This window comes from Fusarium flagelliforme (assembly GCF_020744385.1).
Source record: "Fusarium flagelliforme strain FIESC 12 MPI-CAGE-AA-0113 chromosome Unknown B0J16scaffold_2, whole genome shotgun sequence".
In the NCBI taxonomy this organism is placed as follows: Eukaryota; Fungi; Ascomycota; class Sordariomycetes; order Hypocreales; family Nectriaceae; genus Fusarium; species Fusarium flagelliforme.
Genome location: NW_025763504.1, coordinates 6,039,115 through 6,061,103, shown reverse-complemented (window position 1 = coordinate 6,061,103; position 21,989 = coordinate 6,039,115). Strand labels below are relative to the sequence as shown.

At 48.3% G+C, this 21,989-nt stretch overlaps 5 protein-coding genes across 5 annotated transcripts; 3 read left to right on the top strand and 2 right to left on the bottom strand.

Moving 5' to 3' along the window:
• Positions 1-6,745: 6,745 nt before the first annotated feature.
• B0J16DRAFT_84374 (uncharacterized protein) lies at positions 6,746-8,829 on the top strand. Its single transcript, XM_046134561.1, has 4 exons — positions 6,746-7,276; positions 7,416-7,707; positions 7,781-8,013; positions 8,067-8,829. The coding sequence occupies exons 1-4, from the start codon at positions 6,948-6,950 to the stop codon at positions 8,626-8,628; spliced, it is 1,416 nt and encodes a 471-aa protein (XP_045987625.1). The 5' UTR covers positions 6,746-6,947; the 3' UTR covers positions 8,629-8,829.
• Positions 8,830-8,833: 4 nt separating this feature from the next.
• On the bottom strand, positions 8,834-9,960 carry B0J16DRAFT_335862 (mitochondrial ribosomal protein subunit L20-domain-containing protein). The gene is made up of 2 exons (XM_046127129.1): positions 9,892-9,960; positions 8,834-9,831 (listed from the first exon to the last, which is right to left on the bottom strand). Exon 2 carries the CDS (start codon positions 9,650-9,652, stop codon positions 9,038-9,040), a length of 615 nt encoding a protein of 204 aa, XP_045987624.1. The 5' UTR covers positions 9,653-9,831; positions 9,892-9,960; the 3' UTR covers positions 8,834-9,037.
• On the bottom strand, positions 9,867-11,039 carry B0J16DRAFT_84403 (uncharacterized protein). The gene is made up of 2 exons (XM_046134562.1): positions 10,419-11,039; positions 9,867-10,170 (listed from the first exon to the last, which is right to left on the bottom strand). The coding sequence occupies exons 1-2, from the start codon at positions 10,760-10,762 to the stop codon at positions 10,050-10,052; spliced, it is 465 nt and encodes a 154-aa protein (XP_045987623.1). The 5' UTR covers positions 10,763-11,039; the 3' UTR covers positions 9,867-10,049.
• A 1,206-nt stretch (positions 11,040-12,245) lies between these two features.
• Positions 12,246-13,676, top strand: B0J16DRAFT_84291 (uncharacterized protein). Its single transcript, XM_046134560.1, has one exon. It carries the CDS (start codon positions 12,419-12,421, stop codon positions 13,592-13,594), a length of 1,176 nt encoding a protein of 391 aa, XP_045987622.1. The 5' UTR covers positions 12,246-12,418; the 3' UTR covers positions 13,595-13,676.
• A 4,554-nt stretch (positions 13,677-18,230) lies between these two features.
• B0J16DRAFT_261563 (uncharacterized protein) lies at positions 18,231-21,959 on the top strand (the record flags this gene model as incomplete). The annotated part of the gene is made up of 1 exon (XM_046123280.1): positions 18,231-21,959. The coding sequence occupies one exon, from the start codon at positions 18,231-18,233 to the stop codon at positions 21,957-21,959; it is 3,729 nt and encodes a 1,242-aa protein (XP_045987621.1).
• Positions 21,960-21,989: the final 30 nt, after the last annotated feature.

Genomic DNA, 21,989 nt, shown 5'->3' with positions numbered 1-21,989 from the left:
CAGAAGTGGCAACACCAAGAGCAGAGGAACCCTCCTGGTCGGCGGCAGAGGTGCTGTCCTCAACAGCGGGGACGGTCTCATCAGCTCCAGCAGGGGCGGTCTCGGTCTTCTTGCCACCAGCGCACTTGGTGCAGGGAATGGTGACAGTCACGTCGACGAAGCGAGTAGTACCCTCGGTGATGTAAGAGGTAGGAACAACCTTGGTGATATCGGCGGTCTGCTCCTCGGTCTCGGTGGCCTCAGCGACATCAGTGGAGAGGGTCTCGGCCTCAGAGACAGTCTCGAAAGCAGCGGTCTCAGAGGAGGTACCCTGAGCGAGGGCATCACCGCCAGTGGTGACGTCCTCAGTCTCAACGGCAGCCTCGGAGGTCTCCTCGGCGGCGGCACCAGTCTCGGTCTTCTTGCCTCCAGCACACTTGGTGCAAGGAATGGTGATGGTCTCATCAACGAAGATGATGGTTCCATCAGTGATGTAAGAAGTAGGGACAACGGTCACCTCAGCGGTCTTGTCGGAAACATCGCCATCCTCAGCGTCGCTGGTGATGACAGTGCTGACAACCTCGACCTCAGAAGTGGCCTCGGCATCAGCGTTACCGGCAGTGCTAGCAGTGCACCTGGAGCAAGGAATGGTCACAGTCTCGTCGACGAAGATGGTGGTACCGTCCTCGATGTAGGAAGTAGGGACGACAGTGACCTCGGGCTCAGGAAGATCGGGAACCGGGTAGAGGTTGTTGTTGTTGGCGGCGGTAGGCTTGGCCTTGGCCTTGGTGACATACTTGGTGAGGGTAACCTTCTCCCGGGCAGCGACACCATCGACAAGGGCCTGCAGGCTGACAGCCGCGACAAAAACGTTGCGCATAAACATGGTGAAGATGTTTAATCGAAGGGGGTTAGAATGATTCTTAGTTTTGTTGATTTGGCAAAGAGTGAAAATGCTCTATCAAAGAGCAAACAGCTTCAAGCTTGTAAAGAAAGGCGACCAAAGCACCTGTAAGAAGGAAAGACTGAAGAAGAAAAAGCCCAAATCTGGGAACAAAACTAAGGAGTGTATTGAAGTTGACTGTGAAGAGGAATGGAAACAAGAGAAGCTATGGCGAGAGCATCGCTTTTAAGTAACAACATTTTCGTTTCTGCTTAGCCTCGCCGAAAGTACTGTAAGTCCCAAGCGTCAACTGTGACAAGGATATGAGCGGAGTACGGTTCAGCACGGTCATCCTTGACATCGATCGGGGGTTAATTGGAAGTGACCTCAACTTGAGACGTGATGGATCTGGCGCCTCCCCCTCATAGAAGCAAGTGCCCAGGTCTCATTGAACTGTAGACGAGACGTAGTTTCGTTGAAAGTGGGCTTTAGAACCTTGCCAGCTTGGCAAGGCGGTGCCATATTGAGGTCGAGCACCTAGGCGAATGGATTCTTGCCTTGGAGATTGGATGATAGATGATAGAATCTCATGGGTCCTTGGCAGGCACAGTCGGTCCTCTCCAGATAGTGGAGGGAATATGTCTCCATGTCACCGTCACCGTCCACTAGACATGGCATGGTTAATTTTCCGGCGGCAAATGCTACGAAAACAACTGCTTTCGGTCTGGGCAGTAACCTTCCAGATGGGACGGCAAGCCCGTTCGGTTGCCTCGGTAGCTCTAATGAACACCAGGGTCTTGTGCAGAGTATTTCGTATTTCGATATATGCAGCGATTAGTATAATTCAACGTTTTGTTTGACTTGACATTGTTTGCGAACGGTCTTTTCGATGGACGGTGAAACTATTCCCGAAGCCGTTGCTGCCGTTAACATCTAAAAATAGGGCGATTCAGCCCAGTACTTGCAGATGTTTGGTATCAGTAGGTCTTGACTGTAGCAATAGTATGTATGAGACGGCTATACCGGTTACTAGTCATGATGGGCAGTTCCCTTCCAAGGCAGGCCAGGATAGAAGGGAAGGACTAAGTTCATGTTTCTTGGGGGCTTGCGTCGATCCTCCTGGCAATTTGCCGTAAACAGATTCTCGATAGGCAACGTAGCGTTGAGTTTGGTTACTGGACGGGGCTGAGATCGAAGTTGGGCAACTGATGCGGAGGGTAAGTGAAGGTGAAGTTCGATTGGAAGACATCATATGCAGGGATGCGATGCATGGGAATATGCATAAAGTGGGTTTGCAGGGGGCGGGGGAGTTGATGTCGCACGAGAGACATGAGGCAGGCACGGCAGGCAAGGGTTTATCGTTCTTTCCTTCTACGTACTACGGGAATATCATTTCTAGTAAGGGCAGGAAGGAATAAACATTTACAGGGAGGAATTAAACTATTCAATAGCCCGCAACACTAAGGTACTGTAACATCACAGCTTGAAAGAGTTGCATTATTCTTTTGACCATAAATCAACTACTTGACCTCTACTCTCATCCTCTCCAAGTCTGGACGATGCCAAGCAAAAACCTCGGACCGCATCCTCCGTTTGTAAAATTCTCTATTCCCGGCTGAGGACAATAGCGAAAAACCACCAAAGAACGATCACAGTGAGGACAAGACCCTGGTCAAAGTTCCATTCTCTCACTCAACATGAATCAAGACGAAGTTTCATGAGTCCCCCCTTAGAATGAAGCTAGTGCAGATTCGGGCTGTACCTTGCATCCAACCTCGTTTCAGAAGTGAGTCCATAGCCTAATTGAGGTGCCTCGTTCATGCGAATTTTACACGAATGAGCTGTCTATTCGTCCAAGTCTCCATCAAACGATCAAGCATAATCTATTCCTGAGGATGCTGCAACGTGCCTCAACTTCGGAAACAAACACAGCCTCCCTTCACTTTTAAAATCAATCCATTATTACTTTCCCAAGTATCCCATCTAATCGGAGATTTTTCTTTTTTCTAATCTCTTTCGTTTTATCTTATTTTAGTACATATATATAGCGTATCCAGTATATGTAGTGTATCAAGGACATCACCGATGTATCACGATGGGATCGTGTCTCATCTTATTCTCGAAGCCGCAATTGAGGCTCATACGACGCCAGTGATACAACTCTTAGTTTGAGCATACGATGAGATGATCTTCATCTCAATTGATCCGAGACAAGGATATTAAGCCACATCAATGCATCGGCGCTACATCAGTGCGCAACTTGGTCAACACCGCTATGATACGCTACGGCCGCATCACCGCATCTTTTAGTAATTTATCATTTCGCGTAGCAGCAGATGTCATCCTGTTTGCTTCAACAGCCCAATCCTTGATTTTTTTGGTACTGAGTCAGCTTGTTTCTTCCTTCTCTCATTTCTATGAAACGAACCGGGCCTTTGATCCTCTGTAATCAACCACTCAGACAATCTTACTGGGTCAACCTGTGCTCACGGTCTTGCTAGTCCCGGTTATTTACATTTAATCTTAATCGTAGTGCCGGTCATGAACGACACAAGCGCGGTGAGTGACGAGTAGTAATATTGATGAAGCGTGTAAGCCGTCACTATCTCCGTGTTTGATATGCCGTATCTGCAGGTATCCTATCGGAACATTTGCTTGCTGTCTAGCTGGGTTACAGTTTCTTATATTTACTTTTTTCATCCCGTCACAGCTTAACGAGATGTCAGCTCATTCATTCTGTATGTTGATATCACTGGGGTCTGATTGGTTGCTTTGCTGCTCTTGACACTGTTAAGATGATGCAGTAGACTAAGTGTGAAAAGATATCTATTTTAGTAAAATTACAGTTGAGATGTACAGCCAATACTACATAGGTACTCATCGCTTCTTGTGGTGTTTCGTGATCGAGTGACCTACCCTAAGTTCAACCACGAGCACGACCCAACATCGTTTAATGTGATGATAATCCTGGAGATTGATGAACAAAACATTCAGCTCGCTTGATGACATTTATTCTCCTTGCCAATCTTGTGTAGTATCCCAGGGTAGCACGGGTCGATAAGCTGAGTGTGGGTTTGAAGATCAGTGGATCAATATCAAGCAGTGTTAGTTCCTGTATAGCAAAGATCGTCGTTCAAACTTTATGGCAACAGCCTTGGAATTCATCCTCATGTTTTGCAGAGCCGCGCTTAGCCAAGCAGCCAAGGAAGTATATCGGATAGTTGTTTACTGCTCGAGCGTCACAACAAACAGAACATGGATAATGGGTATGCACGGTAGGAGTTCACTAGTGAAGCGTTGTCCATCAAGTGCTCATAGTGCCTCATCTACAGTTGTAATGACGCAGCATTGAATTAGATGAAATGCTTATTTGGTGAAACTGCTGCGAAACTTGGCTACTCGTCAGCAAGCTCAGGTAAACCAAAGTGCTTCAGTTCTTCTGTCAACTTGCCACTCGTCATTTATCGAGGCCCCATAAGGACGAGCCTCTTGTAGGCTTGTTTATCTTGATTGTTATCAGTATATATATTGTGAGTCTATCTATGATATTCTCTAGGTTGTGTTTTTGATACGTCAAGCACCAAGTTCACTAAGGATGTCGCTTGGTTTTCCAGCAGCTGGATACAGCACAACGCCGACGTCCAGCTTGAATATACTGCGCACTACTCGTACCTCATGTGTAAGCAGATGCTTATGTCCATGTGGTCCTCATCATGTCCCGTGGCTCACGTGCTTCTCAAAACTGAGTTCGAGTCGGAAGTTCCATCACAACTTCACCTTACGATGGTGAATACGTTGTTTCAGGACAGCTACTAGTCAAACCACTGAAGCTAAATCTATACACTGAAAATGATGCATCTTCATAACATCTTCCTCCAATAGTATTGCTATCCCAAAAAAAGGCTTGTTCCAAGACTGCTGCCAAGTCACCTCAAGCTTGACCTATAGGGTATGCTCAGTCAACCAGAATCACCATTGGATGGCGACCTTTTACATTGCATTGCCTATTAGTAGTTGTACTTACGTACTTTTGTATGAGATCTAACAGGTCGGTAACAAGAAAACATGCTCTTATATAACTGACATGCATTCACAAACTACCGACTCGATTGGGGGACATGTTGTCATATGGCAAACGGGTGACTGTAGCATTGGAATAGATGGAGTTTCAGCACGTAACTAAAAAAAAAATAAAAAAATAAAAACGCCTAGAAGGAAATAAGACAACACGAAAGTTGCCAGATATTTCAAAACAATTTTATGTATCTTATACTGTTGGGTGAACATGATAAGCCGGGCACTAACTGGCCCATACTTCAGCTGGTTGATGCAATGGCAAGGATTATCGCCGCGACATGGAGTTTTTGAAAATTGATTTCAGTCCAAAGCTTGAATTCTATCTGCTTTAGCCATAAAGTTCTATATAGTAATATCCTTCCATGTTGGCCGGGACTACAGTTCTCTGAGATGTTCTACAATCTACGGAAATCCTCTGAGTACCTGTGCCAAGGGCCCCTCAAAACAGCTGATCTTTTTAACGAATATCTACGATCTTCAGGTTCCCTTCTATATATAGAACCTTCTACAACGCGTTCTAGAAGAAAACAGGTTCCGGACCTGCATGTCCTACAAGACGCCCATCAATGTTGAAAACTTCAGGGTGTTCTTCTATGAATCCAATTCCGAGCAGAAAAACTCTTAAACCGAGCTGATGGACGGGTATTACGTACTCCCAACAGAATTTTACCCCCAAGAAGTATAGAACGACGGAGCCCTTGACGCCATAAAAACCTGTCAGTGGATATAGTTGGCGTTTAGTATGGGGAGAGATTAGATTGATAAGATGAGATTGTCATGGCGTCTCCCGAGACCGGAAGAGTCTAAACAGCCGTGTCGCAATTTTGTGCTCGCACATTGTGATGATCTAAACGTCTTTGTTATTTTGTACGTAATTAAAAGTCGGTTGTGAGTTGAACGGTAAAGTCGTAACTATCGTAAACTGCAACATGCATGGATATGATGCGGACAAGGGCAATTCTTCTCGTCTCATGACGAGTGAAAACACGTGGGGCCCTTTTGTTATACCCCGCGTGACTAGACAAGCCATAATCGATTGGAATTGTTGCTGTAATAAGTTACAACAGTCCCTTGCAGCAGCATGTTATGGTTTGTGTTATTGACTCGTCACCGCCGGATCGTAAAGAAGGCCTCGTTCGGCTCGGTAAAAACTACTTAGGAGTCTCCACTGGAAGCAATACCGAAAGAGTAAGAGAGAGGACATTCAGTTCCATGATGGCCAGGTACAGGTACATATTACAGCCAGGTACAGTAAGAAACAAAATGCAGCTAGGCTTTAATCGGCCGTATGTCAAGCTTCAGGAATTGGTCCTGGACTTTACCGTACATCTACTAGTTTGACTGTGGCTGGTATCAAGTGACTGACGCAGCTTTGACTTGATTTGATCTGACTTGTTCAAAGATCAAGATCTCAGTTGCAATCATCATCATCCATTTGAATTGCAACTTGAGCTTCAGAAGTAGCTGTATCCTTATCAAGTCAATTAATGACTTTATCAATTGTTCTAATGGCTTCTCTTCATGTCATATCATAACTACCTATAAACCTCCACTATATCCTTCTACTACTATCCCCGCTTCAACTCCCGGTTTCGATAGCTAGAACCCACTTGTTTTAATGCTCACTCAGTCTCTCATCCCAGCTGCGTTACGTTACTCGTCACACTCAGAAACATTAATCCTTCCGTAAACGAGTCGAGTCGACGACACCTTCTTTTTTCTCTCTTCGTTCCTCTCTCTCTTCCTACACACCCCTTCCATTCCTATCCTACCTTCCTCCGCCGTATCTAGCCCCGATCATCCATCACATCAACACCCTGGTCCTTCTCACCATACCGGCCTTCAACATCCGGTCTACCGCCATATCGAATTGAATTGAACACCCCCCTCCCCATCCATTCCTATCGCCTGTGCTCTGCTTATCAGATCCTGGGGTTCTGGTTCACACTGTACATGCCAAGCCGCAGTTCACTAGTAAAAGACAAATAGAGAAAAGACAACAAAAGCCATGGCGCGTTTTGTGGATTTGGAAGAAGACGAGGATGCAGGAGCGGGCCCTGGCGCCTTTCCCGTCAGTGATCCTCGTCCTCATCATGAGGTCCTTCCGCCCATCCCGCCAGTTGCTGAACCTCTTCATCATGACGACTCCCAGCAGACTGAGCTTTCCCAGAAAGATCAACATCTTTTACTCCTTAGGAAGCTTGAGTTGCTGTCGTCTTCGTCTAGCAACGGCCGGAATGGACCTTGGCCTCATTCATTATACAACCCAGAGCCACTAGGCACCATGGATGCATCTACTTTTCAAGCACCTGTTACCAATGCGTTTCAGTGTTATCCGTGAGTTGAACCCTTTCTGTATCTGAATCATAATCTCAATGCTTCAATGTTGTCAAAATTGAGAGTATTGGACCTTATCATGATATCCCCGCCAGCTTCAACACATGTCATGACAACACCATTTACTAACCATCAACAGCGTCGTCGAAGCCATTGCTTCTTCTATAGATCTTAACACCCTCGACGCTCTATCACGTACCTGTCGTCTTGTTCATCATGGTTTAATTCAATACCGTACCACTCTTATCCACTCAACACTCCATTGCCAAAACGAAGAAGTCCCCGTCGATGGTTCCGAAACCTTTCGCTACCGTGCTCGCGCCAGTAACTGGTTCTACATGGAAGACGGTCGCAGTTACAATGGCAAGTCGGGCGATTGCGCTCGCGACATGGTTGGCGAGTGTCGCAAATGCAGTGATGTGATATGTCGGGTACGTACATGCGATCGGCAGGCACCCGGGAATCGTTGAACGAGCTGCATATACTAACCATATCATCTTGCAGAACTGTGCGATTAAGCCTCCTACTTCCGCTGCACTGAAGGAGAGACATCGAAGACTTTGTAAGGCTTGTGTTCATGCACCTATTGCAACTCTCGTCAGGGCTCCTGTCGACCGAGAGGTTCCTCTCTCTTCAGAGTTAGTATCACGGGAGGTCTGCAAGTGCGCCGATGACGGCGTCTGGCTGTGTCAGCCATGTGGACGAAGTATTAGAGCTGCAGACCATGACTACCAGCGGTATGTTTCAATCTCCCCAACAAAGCCTATCTTCCTTTACTGACTATTCTTAGTATCTGGCGCTGGCGTAACCAGTACGGCGAAGTCCTTGGTGGTCTTGGTACCGGCATTGGCGAGGGTGATCGTGGTGTAATCTGCGGCCGCGAAGCAGACTGCTGCGCAGCCAAAGAAGTCGAACACCAAGTAGACTGCGACGCTGAAGACGCTCGGGACGGAAACGTTGCTCCGAGCCCGGCCCCGCAGCAAGCTCCGGTTGATGCTCTCATTGATCAGCTTCGCCTTACACACGAGCGCACACCATCACCGTCTCTCGGTCCTGGCTACTTACGCCATGAGATCGAGGGCATTGGCGGCGTTGTGAAGCGCAAGCGAGTTCGTATGGTGCGTATTGGTCATGGAGTGCCAGAGTGGGATGATGAAAAATCCAGTGGCAGTCGCGTTCTCGGCCGAGAGGTTAGAGGAGCTCGACGGTCGTGGTGCGGTTGGTGTAATCGTGTTATCCCTGGTGAAAAGGACCTTTATAATGAGCCACCATCTTCATCTTCTTCGGACGCAGGAGGCAGTCGTAGGACGTCAACTTCTACTACCAGGTCGGTTGAGATGAAGATGAACTGAGGTGCTTGGTGGGGGTTGATTAACGTTATGAACATCACTTATACAGGCATGAGTACCAGCATCATGATCGGTACTGAATAGGGCTGTAATCAGGAATAAGTACATATGGTACTTGGAAAACAGTTGTACGTTGCATGTCATAAATTCATTGGCAGACACTATCCTTTAAACGTACATAATGAGACAACCACAAAAATACAAAAGAATAATGTTTTGATGGAGTTCATTGGTATTTTGGCATTATACAAAGTTTGCCCATTCTACTGGGCTGAATCCAGCATGATTCATTCGCATTTTCACTGCGTTCCCCGTCATCGTAATCCTACACAAGGTCCCGGCGACTTTTATATGTTTGTACAGGTCTGATAGATAATCGCTGTGCCAGGCCCTCGACACCTCATCAAGCACCCTACAACTCGCCACGGTACAGCATCTCCGTTCTCCTCTTGCGCTCCTCTCTTGCGTTGGTTCGGATAGCACCCCATCGAGCTTCCCTCCTCTCCTGCTTTCGCTTAACACCCTCAAGATGGTTCTGAGGTGCAGGAGCAGCCATCTTGACGAAAACAACAGAGCATCCAAACTTCTCAGCGAGCTTGTTGACGCTCCAAGTGACAGGATCGTCTTGCCTTAACCTCTTCATCTCCTTGATATCTTCGGCGGTGAGGTTGTAGTCAGGACTGCGGCGCTTGTAATTCATCTGTGGAGGAAGCTTGCTGTGGGCGAGAGGCTCCATGGGAGAGCCAGGAGTATGTCGGAGTCGTGTGAGAGCGACACGGCGCGCATCGTTGGGAGGAAGAAAGAGGAAGGGTGTGTGGAGAGGAGAAGCCTCGGAAGAAGGAGGGTTGTAGATGATTTCGTCGGAGGCGGGGAAAGCGGCCTTTCGGTCGGGGAGGAAAGACTCGTGAGGGGCGATCTTGAGAGAGCGTTTCGTTCGGGTTGTTGTCTTGTGACCACGGCAGGGAACGATAGGAAGACGAGGGCTCAGTAGCCGGGCCGCTGGTCGTGCGAGAGTTCGGAACTCCATGGTTGTGTTGTGAATTGAGGAGACCGGAGGTACACAGGGAATGAAAGTGCTGGTCGAGGTGCTGGATTCTCGTATGGACCTCGTGCACCAGGTTGAAGACGATTGGCCGCGGCAATTGGCGTATCGTGTGGTTACAGCTGGACCCTGCCAAACACCTTGGAGTCGAAGATCTGAAGTTTCTGCCACTACGGATTAGCTTACCTAAGGTTACCTTACCTAATCACTCAAAATCTTCTCACGTGGACAGATGCACAAAATCACATGACTTGATTGCCGGCGGCTACGGAAGATCTTCAGACCGGCCTGTCTTGGCTCAGGGCCAGCCAGCATATGACGTCGGTTGTCGACACTGTGAAGAAATGCCCCTCTTGGCTCTACCGGTCGACCCCTCGTGGCATTAAACCTCCCGCGCTTCCAATAACACTGAAACCTCAAGCTGACGAGTCCCTTGTTTCAATTTCCCAACCCTATCGCAAGTTAGATCTACAAATTCTTTTCTCTGGAACCGTTGGAGATGACTGTGGAGGACCGATCAGCGACCCCTTATCAGTGGCGAATTATGACAGGGAAAAAAGGGGGTTTCGGCACATGGTTCGACGTCCTGTCAAAAAGCTTGAGTGCTAAAAATGGGGCTGAAAGGGAAGCCCAATGATGCATCACAGATTGCTATTTTGGTGTTGTCGATGGTGTTTGAGACCAGAAAAGCAAACCATCGATAACAAATCAGGGCAGATGCTTTTTTCTCGTATCCCTTGTTGATTCTCACCTTGGCTTCACCATAGATACGCGCGGATCTTTACTCCTTGTTAGGCCATTCGGTAGTTTCCCGTCAGGGCATGATGAAAGTGCCCTGAAAGAGTTGTCACGAGGACCATGTGGTAGCGGGGCCATGGCCAGGTTAAGGTTGGTGACAACTACGAGACGGGATGTGATAAGAAAGGTGACCAGCACGATGGCCGCTGTCACCCAACCCGTTCCAAGGAAGGATAGTGGTGTACAATCCGAGGGAGAAAAATGGTTTGATCGACTCCGAAATAGTAACCACATGTTGTCAAGGCTTGTGTAAGTGTGTAAGGGAGAGGCCGAAATATCATGAGATTTCAGGGCCATGAAGGGGTATTTGAACCCATCGGATCAGTCCCTTGACATCGGAGATAGGCAGCCCAGGGCTGACATTCACGTTATTGGGATCAAAGTCCCTTGGATGCTAGACTTTTGGGTCCGGTGCCTGACTTGCATGGACGAGAGTCCCCTTGTCGAGTGCGTGCATATGGATGGATTGGTGCAGCCCAGTACCAGACATACGTAACATGCAATGTAGGATCACAGCATGGACGACCAACAGAATATCTGAAAGGACGAGATTTTAAAACGTGGTCACCTTGTGGTCGACCTTTCTCATGTATAGCATCTCGATGCATCTCCCTGTTTCATCATCAACAAGCAGGTTTTGGCATGTTGACATCAACAGCGAGGATGTCGTTTGTTGACTCACCTTGGCAGAGGTCCCGTGGTCATTCGCAACCTATTCCATGGATTATGATGGACTGCAATTAAATCTCTCGTCTCGTCCCTGGCAGGCAAGAGACAAGTGACAAGACAAGGCAGTGGGTTTCTTCCCTGTGCGACTCACGAAATTGCCCCATTGAATGCCCTGGATAGACGCCTTCAGTTGATCCCGTGCCTTGATCAAAGTGCGCTGATCCTCCAAAAGATTGAAGTTCTAAAGCCACCTACGCCGTCCGTCAGCCCCCCTCCATCAATTTCCATTCCATCCTTTTTTAAACTTCCATTGCCTTAGATATCGTCGGGTCCTTCCCAAAATCTGACTTGTCTTTCCCCTCTCTCTCTCATTGTTCTGGTTCGAGCTCATTTCGGCAGACAATAGACTACGTATAAACCCAAGATCTTGACAACCCTGCAACCTACCTTTAACAGGTAAAGAAGCGAGCGGCATCCGACTAAAAAGCAATAACAAAAACAATAACAATAACCTTTGGTACCTGTCGAATCGGGTCGAGTCTTGTCTCCCTTTCACTGCGCAACCATCAGGTACCAACATCTCAGCCCGCCCTTTACTTTAGGACTGCTTGCTTTCCGCAAACCATTTACCCGACATTATTGAAAAAGTTTTTATGTCAAAAGATCACGACTAGCTCAAACCGCAAATCTCATTACGGTCACGCATTCCATCGACGCTATCCGAAGACCAGACGGCGGCTCGACGGGATAATCCAACGGCATTACCGCGATTAGCAGGTCTCTAATCCCCATCCACAGCGACCTTAGCGCTGGCCGTTGCGGGTCTTTGTTTACGGAGGTCCCCAGTATTGCGCCGGGAGCTACGGACTGTTTTACAGGTCATTAGTCTCAAAAGGTTTGTGCAATCATCCAATCCAATATTCAATGTTTCTCCCATTGCAAAGGGCAGTAGCGGAGGTGGCGGCAGCAATAGCAGCAGATACTTCGACCAGAGTCTCAGTTCCGCACGGTCATTTCTGACTCTGATTCGGTTGCGTTTTTGCTTATTCTTTGCCTTTCCTTTCCTGATTCGACTTCGACCGTTCTCTACTTATATCTTCCCCTGCCCGGCTCGTTGTCCCACTTGCCGAACCTAAACTTGCATTCCACGACCTTCGTTACTGACTGTCACTCATTGAGCAGTCTTCTAAACGACTTTCTGCAAAATCAGAGCATTCGTCGTGTTCACTCATTCCTCAAACACTAGTATATTCCTATAGCTCATACGTGAGCCCATCTTTCAATATGAGCCTCGCCGAAGCTGCCCCCATCACCCGCGATGATCGATATGTCAACCCCGGATCAGACGATCAGCGGTTAGGTGACTCGACACCTCGAGCCAGCGAACTCAACAACGAGACGGATAGTCAGCGCGACGACACGAAGAAGGATGGAAAGAGCAAAATGCGTAGCTTGTTTGGACTTGGCAAGAAGAAGTCCTCGACACTTATGAAATCTGACTCCAAACCCGACACGAACGACACCAAGACTGGGTCTCAAAACAAGTCCCAGACTCCTTCCAACGCAAACTCCAACCCCACTAGCCCATCTCTATCTCGAGATACTTCCAAGCTATCCTCGAATCAGCCATCATGGTCTCCTACTGGCGATCAGAGCTTCATTCCCACCTCTCCGAGTCGCGGCTTCACTGGGTCCCCACGACTGTCATCGCCAGCTACATCACAGATCTTTGAACGTGATGTTCAAGAAAGCTCTGCTGTCGCGACCAGCTCCCCGGCCATCCCGACACACATCCAGACCGAGAACTACATTCCTCCCGTTCTCGATGATGCGTCCGAAGCCATCACAAACAACAAGCTGGACCCTGATACGGTCGAGATTGTTACTCACACCTCGCATCAACCCGCTGCGGTGACAGTCACAGGGGCCAGCAGTAACTTGCCCTCATACGAACCCTCTGCCAGCGAGTGGGCAGCAGAACTGGCATCCTTTGCCAACCGGGACGCTGTCTCGACCGACAACGCCTCCAATTACGGATCTCTGGACTCTGCGGATGTCCGTCGTCTATCCTTCATCTCGTTCGCTGATGTCGTACAATCCGAACACAACCCTGCCGGAGGCATTGCGAGCTCCCGCGACAGCATCCACCTTGCTGGTCTCACGTCTCTGCCCTCGGCAATGAACCGTTCACCTTCACCCATCCGATCACCTGTATCTAGCCAAGGACCCGAGACAAGCCCTCCTACGAGCAACCCCGGTAGCATGAAGGGTATTGAGCTGAGCCCCTCACGAAGACCCCTGGGTAGCCCTACTAGCATCAACAATCTCAAGCTCAACCCTTCAGGGGGTGATTTGAACATTGAGACAATGAGCCAGGCTCTGCGAAGAACCGGCAGCAGCGACTTGAGCCATGTCCGCAGCGGTCCTACAAGCCCAATTGAGAGCTCCCACCTTCGTTAAGCACAACATTCAGTATGATTGGAGCAAGATACCTGAGGGGGAGAAATGATGATATCCAGAAAGCAAATGCGACACTTCTTTTAACCATTTGGTGATTATACTTCACTTTTATTCACTTCGACTTCGATACCCCCTGGGCATCGTCACTTTATTTTTTGGGGGAATGGGGGATACAGGGATCTGGGACTGGGAGTTGGAAGAGAGCTCTACTGGGCGCCGACACTTTTTCCGCAATACAGACATAATGCACATATGTCATGCTTTGGTCGTTGTCATGTTCGTTTCTGACGCGAGGAAAATACAAAAAAAGCTGCCACGAGTTGGCAGACAAGTATTAAAGATATATTTCTGGCCTTGTCTATTGTTGCAGGTGATTTCTAGCACGGGAAGGCCTTCAAAGTGAATCACGGCCTCACACAATGTTGCCTCAGAGGTGTAAGGACACAAAGACGGTCAATGGATCTTATGTGTAACTATCATACTTGACTTCGATTGAGGCATTGTCTCCTTACACAAATGAACACAAGCAACCTTTCTTGATAATGGACCAGTTCTGAAACGGTGGATGAATCTGCTGTGACTATGTAGAAGACGTAAGCTTTTATCTTGTAGTGGAATTACATAGTATGTTTGCATCAACATGGTGGGTCTTTTCATCTTATAAGTGATGCTGTTGAAACGCGGCAGGCAGGATATCACGATAGAACATTCGCCTAATGCCGGCTCCAGATTCTAGAAAAGTAATGGATGTTGTTTCAAACGAGAAAACCTGATGAAGACACGACTGTGGATCTCACAGACGAGATTCTTTACTCAATGCAGATTCCTGGAACCGATGGCGTGGCACCACATAAGAACATGGATGTTCTCGGTATCATGACGACGACTTGGAAACACAAGGCAAGATTTGATTCAGCCATTATGAATCTCTATTGTTAGAAGCGGTGTGCTCGTGTTGCCTGAGCCTTGATACAAACTGAGCTGATGTTTCGAAAGACTCTCGGGTCGAGCGATGGACTGTGCTTGATTACGGAGGCCACGAATGGGGACATCGTCAGGCAACCTACAGTAGATTTGTTTTTTTTGACTGACTGCGATAGTTTTGACTGATTGGTTCCCTGTTTTTCAATTACGGCTGCAAGACATCTGCCGTGTTGGGGCAGCATTCATCTTGCAGATAATATCTGCAATTCTCGTGTAAGCGACGCAACATCGCGGCATAAAAAGCAAAAATGATTCCATCAACTAGAGGATCTGGAGTTGACACGTATGTTTCAAAAATGCTACAGTAAATAATGCGAAAGCCAAAAAACAAAAGATCGTCCGTCCTATGAAAATTGAGAAGTTGATTTTGTTTTACAGATGAGACACGTGGGAACGTCCCACGCCGGCGGGACGGGACAATGGACCCGCGTTAGAGCCAACAGCCTTAACTTTTGGATACAACTTCCACAATGAGTAATTATATGCATGATGTACATTGCTTATTCACTATAACTGCGAGGATATACGCATTATGTATACAGTAAGTATTATGCCGTAAGCTCAGGGGCGTCACTTCATTTCTGCTTATTCCCGGCCTCTTACATGAATATCAGGGGTTGGAAATATAGGAGAAGACTCATCGACGACGGTAATACGTTCGAGTGCGGAAGAGATTACGCTTTGACTTTTACAACTATTGCTTTTGGAGACAATGGCGTAAAGATACAATCAGCCTGTCGTCCTCTTTCTCTTGTTCGTAGCCTTGCCAAGACCTGTTGGTCACAAGAAGAGAGAGCCATGTGGGGGATATCGGGCCTCAAATCTTAGTCCCAGTGATATAATGCCAGGAACACGAATACTATCAACCATACACTGCCGTCTAAGAGATAATTTTAGGCCTAGCACCCAGCTTCATGACTGATGTTGCTTTTCTGGTTCCAGCTTCCCCGTTGCCCCTGGCTTTTTTCCTTTCTTTATTATCGTCGATCTCGTTCCCCCACCAGTTAGAGTCTAAGCGTCGAAAGCGAAGTGATGTGATGGACTGGGAAGCTGCTACTAGCGGCTGCTCAAATTTGAGTTGCATAGTTGCTAGATATCAGCCCGTTCGCTGCGGGCAAAGGATGAGACTTCCGGATGACATTCCGGCTGATTATTCCCATCCTAGACCCGGAGGCAGGCTGACACTTTAACGCCATGACTGAGCTTCAATGCCCTTTGTTGCCTAGAGTTTGCAGCCATTTATTAAAAAGATCTACAGTTCGAGTCAGTCACGCTCTTTTGCGAGTTGCTGAAGCCCGGAAACTAGTGAACGTTGAGATTGGATCGAATGTGTTATTGAGCATCTCGTGCCCTGTTCCCAGCTGGCGGGTCGTTGCCCAGGATAAGGGTATCCAGGTGTTGCTACTACTGTACCTTCTCCCACAGAGAGTCGCAAGATGAACCTGTACTGGAAAAGTTCATCCGCGGTCATCCTTTCTTGGGAAGAAAGCATCCGAAAGATCCCTGCTTCTTTGGTAACTGGAATGGGGCTATGGACAGGGACGCCGGGATTTGATGGAAACACTGGGCGACTTGGGATGAAACTTGAACAAGGGATGTCGTGTGGCGTTGTGTGACAGTGATGATGGCTTATATGGTTATCAATCAGATTGAAGGACGGACAAGAAGAAACCAGTCTGACGGATCGGGAATGTTGCATTTGAGGTTGAACAGAGTCTCAGTATACATAGACCACACCGTCTTCTCTTAGTAGCCCGCTAACAGCATAACGTTAAGGGATGAGATAGCTTAGACCAGATAACTACTAATCTTTCTAGTGACGGACTACTAAGCTAAAGGTAATGTTGTAGAGATCCGCTCGCTCTCCAAACTCCCCCCACTCCTCCACTGTTGCGTGCTGCGTTGCGTGCCCATAACCAGGCCAGGATCATGAACCAGGACCCAAAGCCTAGGATCTATCTAAACTTACAGGGCCTGGACTGTCTTACTTTTTCCTCAGTCATGCTTTAACTTTGACTTGTTCTCCACTGGATCCTCTTGACGATAAATTGCCCAGAAGAGGGAATGCGAAAAAGTCTGTTGTCGAGTTGAAACAGTCTGTAACTAAGAGGTCATCCCCTTTTCTCGCCACGGCCCGTCCTGTCTCGGCATCTTCCTACATTTGGAGGGGACAAGTAAATAAAATGATTGGATAGGAATGCTCGCCCGACTTCTGCTGCATGGCGTTCCAATTGTGCTGCTCTCGTGGGCCCGGGGATCGGCAGTAGAAAGAACCACTTGCAGACTGCAATGTTGTATCCCCCGCTTCTCGAAGCATGCAGATTTTCTAAATTGGCCCGACTGCTACTGTACCTTGCCGAAGACAATAAACGAACAAGAGTTACATGGCGTCGAGATTAATTGTCAAACTGTCAAAACTATCAAGTCCCGGCAGTTGTTGGAGATAGAGTGCCTTGTACTATAGCCTAATAAGACTCTTCAAGGTCAACCTGGGTTCCTGATCCCTTCAGACCCGGAGAGACAGTCACAGACCAGACCCAAAGGCCAAGGACCCCTACTAGGACAGCGTTCAAGGGTGGTTGGCAAGGGAAACAAGGGCCCTCTTCTTCGGCTACGCTTAAGCCTGCGCCTGTGCTGTGCTGTGCTTGGTCTACCTCCCAGCAGAAAAGACATGACATTCGACTTGATACTCGGAAAGTACGTGCGTGGCGACGTACCTACCTACCTTCCCTTCCTTTAAATCAAATTAAAATCAAAATCATTTCTGGTTTTGAATGTGTTTTGAATTTCTTGCAACTTTTGCTTCTCCAAATCTCTCCCCCAAATATTGGTGACAGAGACTGTACTGTACTGCACAACCTCAAGTCGACCTGACCTGACTTACTTCACCTCACCGCAATTCGATTCTTGTCTAAAACAGCTTGATCAAGTATTTTTACTCATCCTCGGTCTGAGCGCAGTCACGCTTATCGTCATTCATCTTGGTCTCGTTCCTTTGCATTTCTGTATTGGGATAATTCTTATCCGTGGTGGACTCTACTCTGTAAGTACCTTGATCTTATTCATAATTCTTGGCTTTTTTCATCCTTTTCATGCACTTTTCCCCCGAGTGGTTTGTTTGGTTTTAGTGCAGTTTTTTACTGGTACTTCTACCTATACGTCCAGTAGTACTTAGCTGTTGGTTCCCTTCCCCCTCCACCGGTTCTCCCCCAAGTCCCAACCAACACAAGCCCCGTCTAAAGTCCAGCCCAGTCCATTTCGAACCGAGCCGAGTCCTTCTATCGATTCTTTCCATGCACAGACTAACTAACAAGCCCTCCCCGCAACCAGTCAGTGACTGATTTACGACATCTCTCTCAACAATCGGATCGATCACCCGACGACAATTCACGATAGGCGCACTTTCTGACTAAAGTCGACCGTCATATTCGACTCATCTACAACACATCCCGACCTTCATTGAGACTGATCCATCGATTGATCGCTTCCCCTCACCTACAACAAAGAAAGCCCTCGAGGCACCCAACCCAGCGTTAAATATCGACCTATTAGCGAAAACCCACTACTATTGCTGTTTCTTTCACCTCAATGCGGGACGGGCGCGTGTATGTGGATGTGGACAAGCAATGGCTTAGGCTTGCGACCGCCAAACATGGACGAACAAGACAACTCTCGATCTGGCACCTCCAGTGATGCTACTTCCTGGAACCAAGCCTCAACCTCCGACCTCAACCTCCCAAGAGACCCAAAGATGGAACGCTCCAGCGCCTCCAATCTGAGGTCCGCATTTCGAAATACATTGATAAATGCCTCCAATACTGTTCGATCCGTAACCCCCGACCCTGTCGACCCTCCTACGCCTCCTACTGTTAGCGTGACGACGGAATCTCTGCATTCTCAAGACGATGTTTTATCGCAGCAGACCTCTCCCCGGTCAATACCCTCTGCCGGGCCTGCTCGCAGGCAGGGCATAGTTTTCAATGAAGTTTTCAGCGAGTCGTACGAAAGCAGTGAATCTAGCCCGCCAAGGCAACACTTGCGGCATACAAGCGGTAGCCTGCGGCCTCGAACGCGCACGATGGATACTTCTATGCTAGCCCAAAGAAGCGTACCACCACCTACATCAGAACGACACCGTGTTGGCAGTGTGAGCTCATCGGGGTCATTACACCCATCAGATGAACTAAGACCGCAGCTTAGCTCGTTAGACTCATTACATCACTCTGTGATATCCGGCCGAGAGTCATTAGGTACACCTAAAGACAAGAAAGCTAGAAGGCTTATGAAGCGGCAATCGTCTCGGCCTACCTCGCCTCTCATCTCTCCACCGCCTACTGTCGATTCACTACCATTGCCCATAGCTACCGATGATGCGAATAAGGTTCTGCTGCTCATGAGAACTCTGTGTGGTCGAATGCGCGGCGAGATCGAATATCAAGGCGAAACAGGCGGCCCCTGGCACAGTGGAGTGGCTTACATCGAAGAAGAGAAGGGATGTCTCATGTTTGATTCGGGTCAAAATGGGCCCTTTCACATCCCTCTCGTTTCCGATCTACGCGGTTGCAGGGTCCTCCCTGTCGATTATCCCGAACTGACTAAAGAATGTTTGGAGTTGGTTTGCCAGCAACCTCCAATTGAAATTTTGATATGTCCTCGGGTAATGGAAGAATTTGATTTGTGGCTGGCGGCTTTGTTATGCTGGCAACAATTGCGTCCAACGGGTATTAAGCTTTCTAATGGTAAGCCAGCTAACCAGGTTATGCCAATGAGACCGGAGCTCAAGAGACATGGCTGGTCGCAAGAGAAGAACAAGCCAACGAATATTATCAAGGTTGGCAAAGTAATGCTATGGGACAAGGGTCTAGCTGTCTCACCGCGGGCGATCGTCAAACGACCATCTACGCGAGATCTTCGCTCGCCAACTACATCGTGGAGACGGGTGTCGTGCATACTCCAAGATGGTGGAGAATTTAAGCTCATGACAGAAAACGATGTCACCGTTCTGTCTATCATCGACTTGTCACAGCTCTCGCGCTGCGCAGTTCAACAACTCGATCGCACGGTACTCGACGAAGAATACTGCATCGCCATCTTCCCTATTTATGCTTCATCATCTACTCATCTTTCTATCTTCCGACCCGTTTACTTGGCGCTCGACAGCAGAGTTCATTTCGAAGTTTGGCTATGTCTCCTCCGAGCCTTTGCAGTACCGGACATCTACCACCTTGACGACCCCGCATCTTCCCAGATTTTGGAATTAGACGATATCGAAACTGAACAAGAAGGCGAGGTCTTCCGACTTGAAAAGACCATCAGTGTTCGAGTTACTGAAGCAAAGATCAAGGCCAGGCCGAATGGGGTTGGTGGAACTGAACCGACGATACACGAGAAACCTGGACGACCGGAGCCTGATCCTTTAACCGGCAATTATCTTGCCGAGGTTATACTAGATGGCGAAGTACGAGCGCGAACGACGACCAAGACAGGAACAAAGAATCCTTTCTGGAGAGAGGACTGCGAGTTCACTGATCTTCCACCCAGTACACCTTTATTATCCGTTGTATTGAAGAGAGTGGAAGGAAATCTGGACAGTTCGAGCAACCTTCTTCAGGCCTCAGTGGGACTACCAAGGACACGCAATCTGCAAGAGTTTGTCGTCGGGGCCGTCGACCTTTCTCTTGACCAGCTCGATCGCGGCAAAGACAGCGAACAATGGCTGCAAGTCTTCGATGAGAAGCACCAGTCTGTTGGACAAATGCTGATCAAGGTGAACCACGACGAGCATGTTGTGCTTCTGTCGAAGGAGTATGAGCCTCTCAAGGACATACTACACCGATTCCCAGCAGGATTGACAAACTCAATCTCGGCTGTTCTGCCCGGGCAATTGCGTCGACTATCCGAGCTATTCCTCAATATCTTCCAGACATCGGGTAATGCTAGCGAGTGGCTCATGGGCCTAGTGGAAGATGAGATCGATGGAATTGGTAACCAGGCTTCCATGAAGAAGTATCGATTCAGCAGTCGCCTTAAGTCCAATGACTCCGTCGATGCAGCGACTGATCGTGAGCTCATTGTACGAGACATGAGCAAGTCTCTCGCTGGAGAAGCGAACTTGCTCTTCCGTGGCAATTCACTATTGACGCAGTCATTCGAATTCCACATGCGTCGCCTCGGCAAGGAGTACTTGGAGGAAATTCTGCAAGAGAAGCTTTTCGAGATCAACGAGATCAACCCGAACTGTGAAGTCGATCCCAGCAAAATTCCTCACGAATCAGATCTCGACCAACATTGGACTGTGCTCATTCACTACACGACCGAAGTGTGGAAGTGCATTGCCAGTTCAGCCAACCGACTACCCCCAGAGCTTCGACACATACTCAAGTACATCCGAGCTGTTGCCGAGGACCGTTACGGTGACTTCTTGCGTACTGTCACATATACTTCAGTATCTGGATTCTTGTTCCTTCGATTCATCTGCCCAGCCATTTTATCGCCAAAGCTGTTCAACCTCCTACGCGATCACCCCCGGCCTCATGCGCAACGAACGTTCACCCTCATTGCGAAGGCACTACAGAAGCTAGCCAACTTGTCTAATTTCGGAAAGCGGGAAGAGTGGATGGAACCCATGAACCGCTTCTTGAACCTTCAAAGACAATCCGTCCGTGACTATATCGATCAAGTTTGCAGCATTCCCGCAGATCGAAACACCACCAACTTTGTTCCTGCCGGTTACAGCACGCCTGTTACCATTCTTGGCCGTTTGAGTCCGACTTCCAAGGAGGGCTTCCCTAGCCTGCCATATCTGATTGACAGCACTCGAAACATGGCAAGCCTTGTGAAGCTATGGGTCGACGCCAAACCAGTCGACGATAAGAAAGAACAAGTGGATCAAGAGCTTCTCGCTTTTAACGATGTCTGCTTTGCCCTCCAAGAACGTGCCGACGCATGTCTCGCCAAGGTTGAAACCGAACGCGCCAGCGAAACAGCAACAAACGTCACAACAGAAGACATTACCGAATCTCTCGAACAAGCTTCCCTCATCGAATCCCTCTCCATATCTTACGGTGGCTCATCAACAGCATGGAATGACGTCTACGAACCTCCTCCACCCGGAAGTTCAGGCAGCGAAGTCAACGACGAAAACTCAGCGCAAAACCAACGCCGCCGCAGCAAAGAGCGTCGTCGTCACCATCACCATCATAAAGAAGGCTGGGAACACCGCAAGCAGCGACACGCGAGCACAGGAGGGAGCGCGAGTGCGAGTAACACGCTCAAATCTAAGAATGGACGCGTGGGACGTACGATCCTCAGCGGTATCATGCGCATAGGCGGACGCGGAGAAAGTCCTGAGGGAAGGGATTCTTCAAAGCACCATAAGTAAACCACATTTATATCCATTTATACACTCAAA

Bases quoted from the DNA above. Each gene is read 5' to 3' on its own strand.
- B0J16DRAFT_84374 (XM_046134561.1), top strand. From the start codon at position 6,948: ATGGCGCGTTTTGTGGATTTGGAAGAAGACGAGGATGCAGGAGCGGGC. The intron at 7,277-7,415 runs GTGAGTTGAACC...AACCATCAACAG, and splicing joins AATGCGTTTCAGTGTTATCC to CGTCGTCGAAGCCATTGCTT. The intron at 8,014-8,066 runs GTATGTTTCAAT...GACTATTCTTAG, and splicing joins GCAGACCATGACTACCAGCG to TATCTGGCGCTGGCGTAACC.
- B0J16DRAFT_335862 (XM_046127129.1), bottom strand. From the start codon at position 9,652: ATGGAGTTCCGAACTCTCGCACGACCAGCGGCCCGGCTACTGAGCCCT.
- B0J16DRAFT_84403 (XM_046134562.1), bottom strand. From the start codon at position 10,762: ATGGCCCTGAAATCTCATGATATTTCGGCCTCTCCCTTACACACTTAC. The intron at 10,171-10,418 runs GTGAGAATCAAC...GGTCCTCCACAG, and splicing joins GTATCTATGGTGAAGCCAAG to TCATCTCCAACGGTTCCAGA.
- B0J16DRAFT_84291 (XM_046134560.1), top strand. From the start codon at position 12,419: ATGAGCCTCGCCGAAGCTGCCCCCATCACCCGCGATGATCGATATGTC.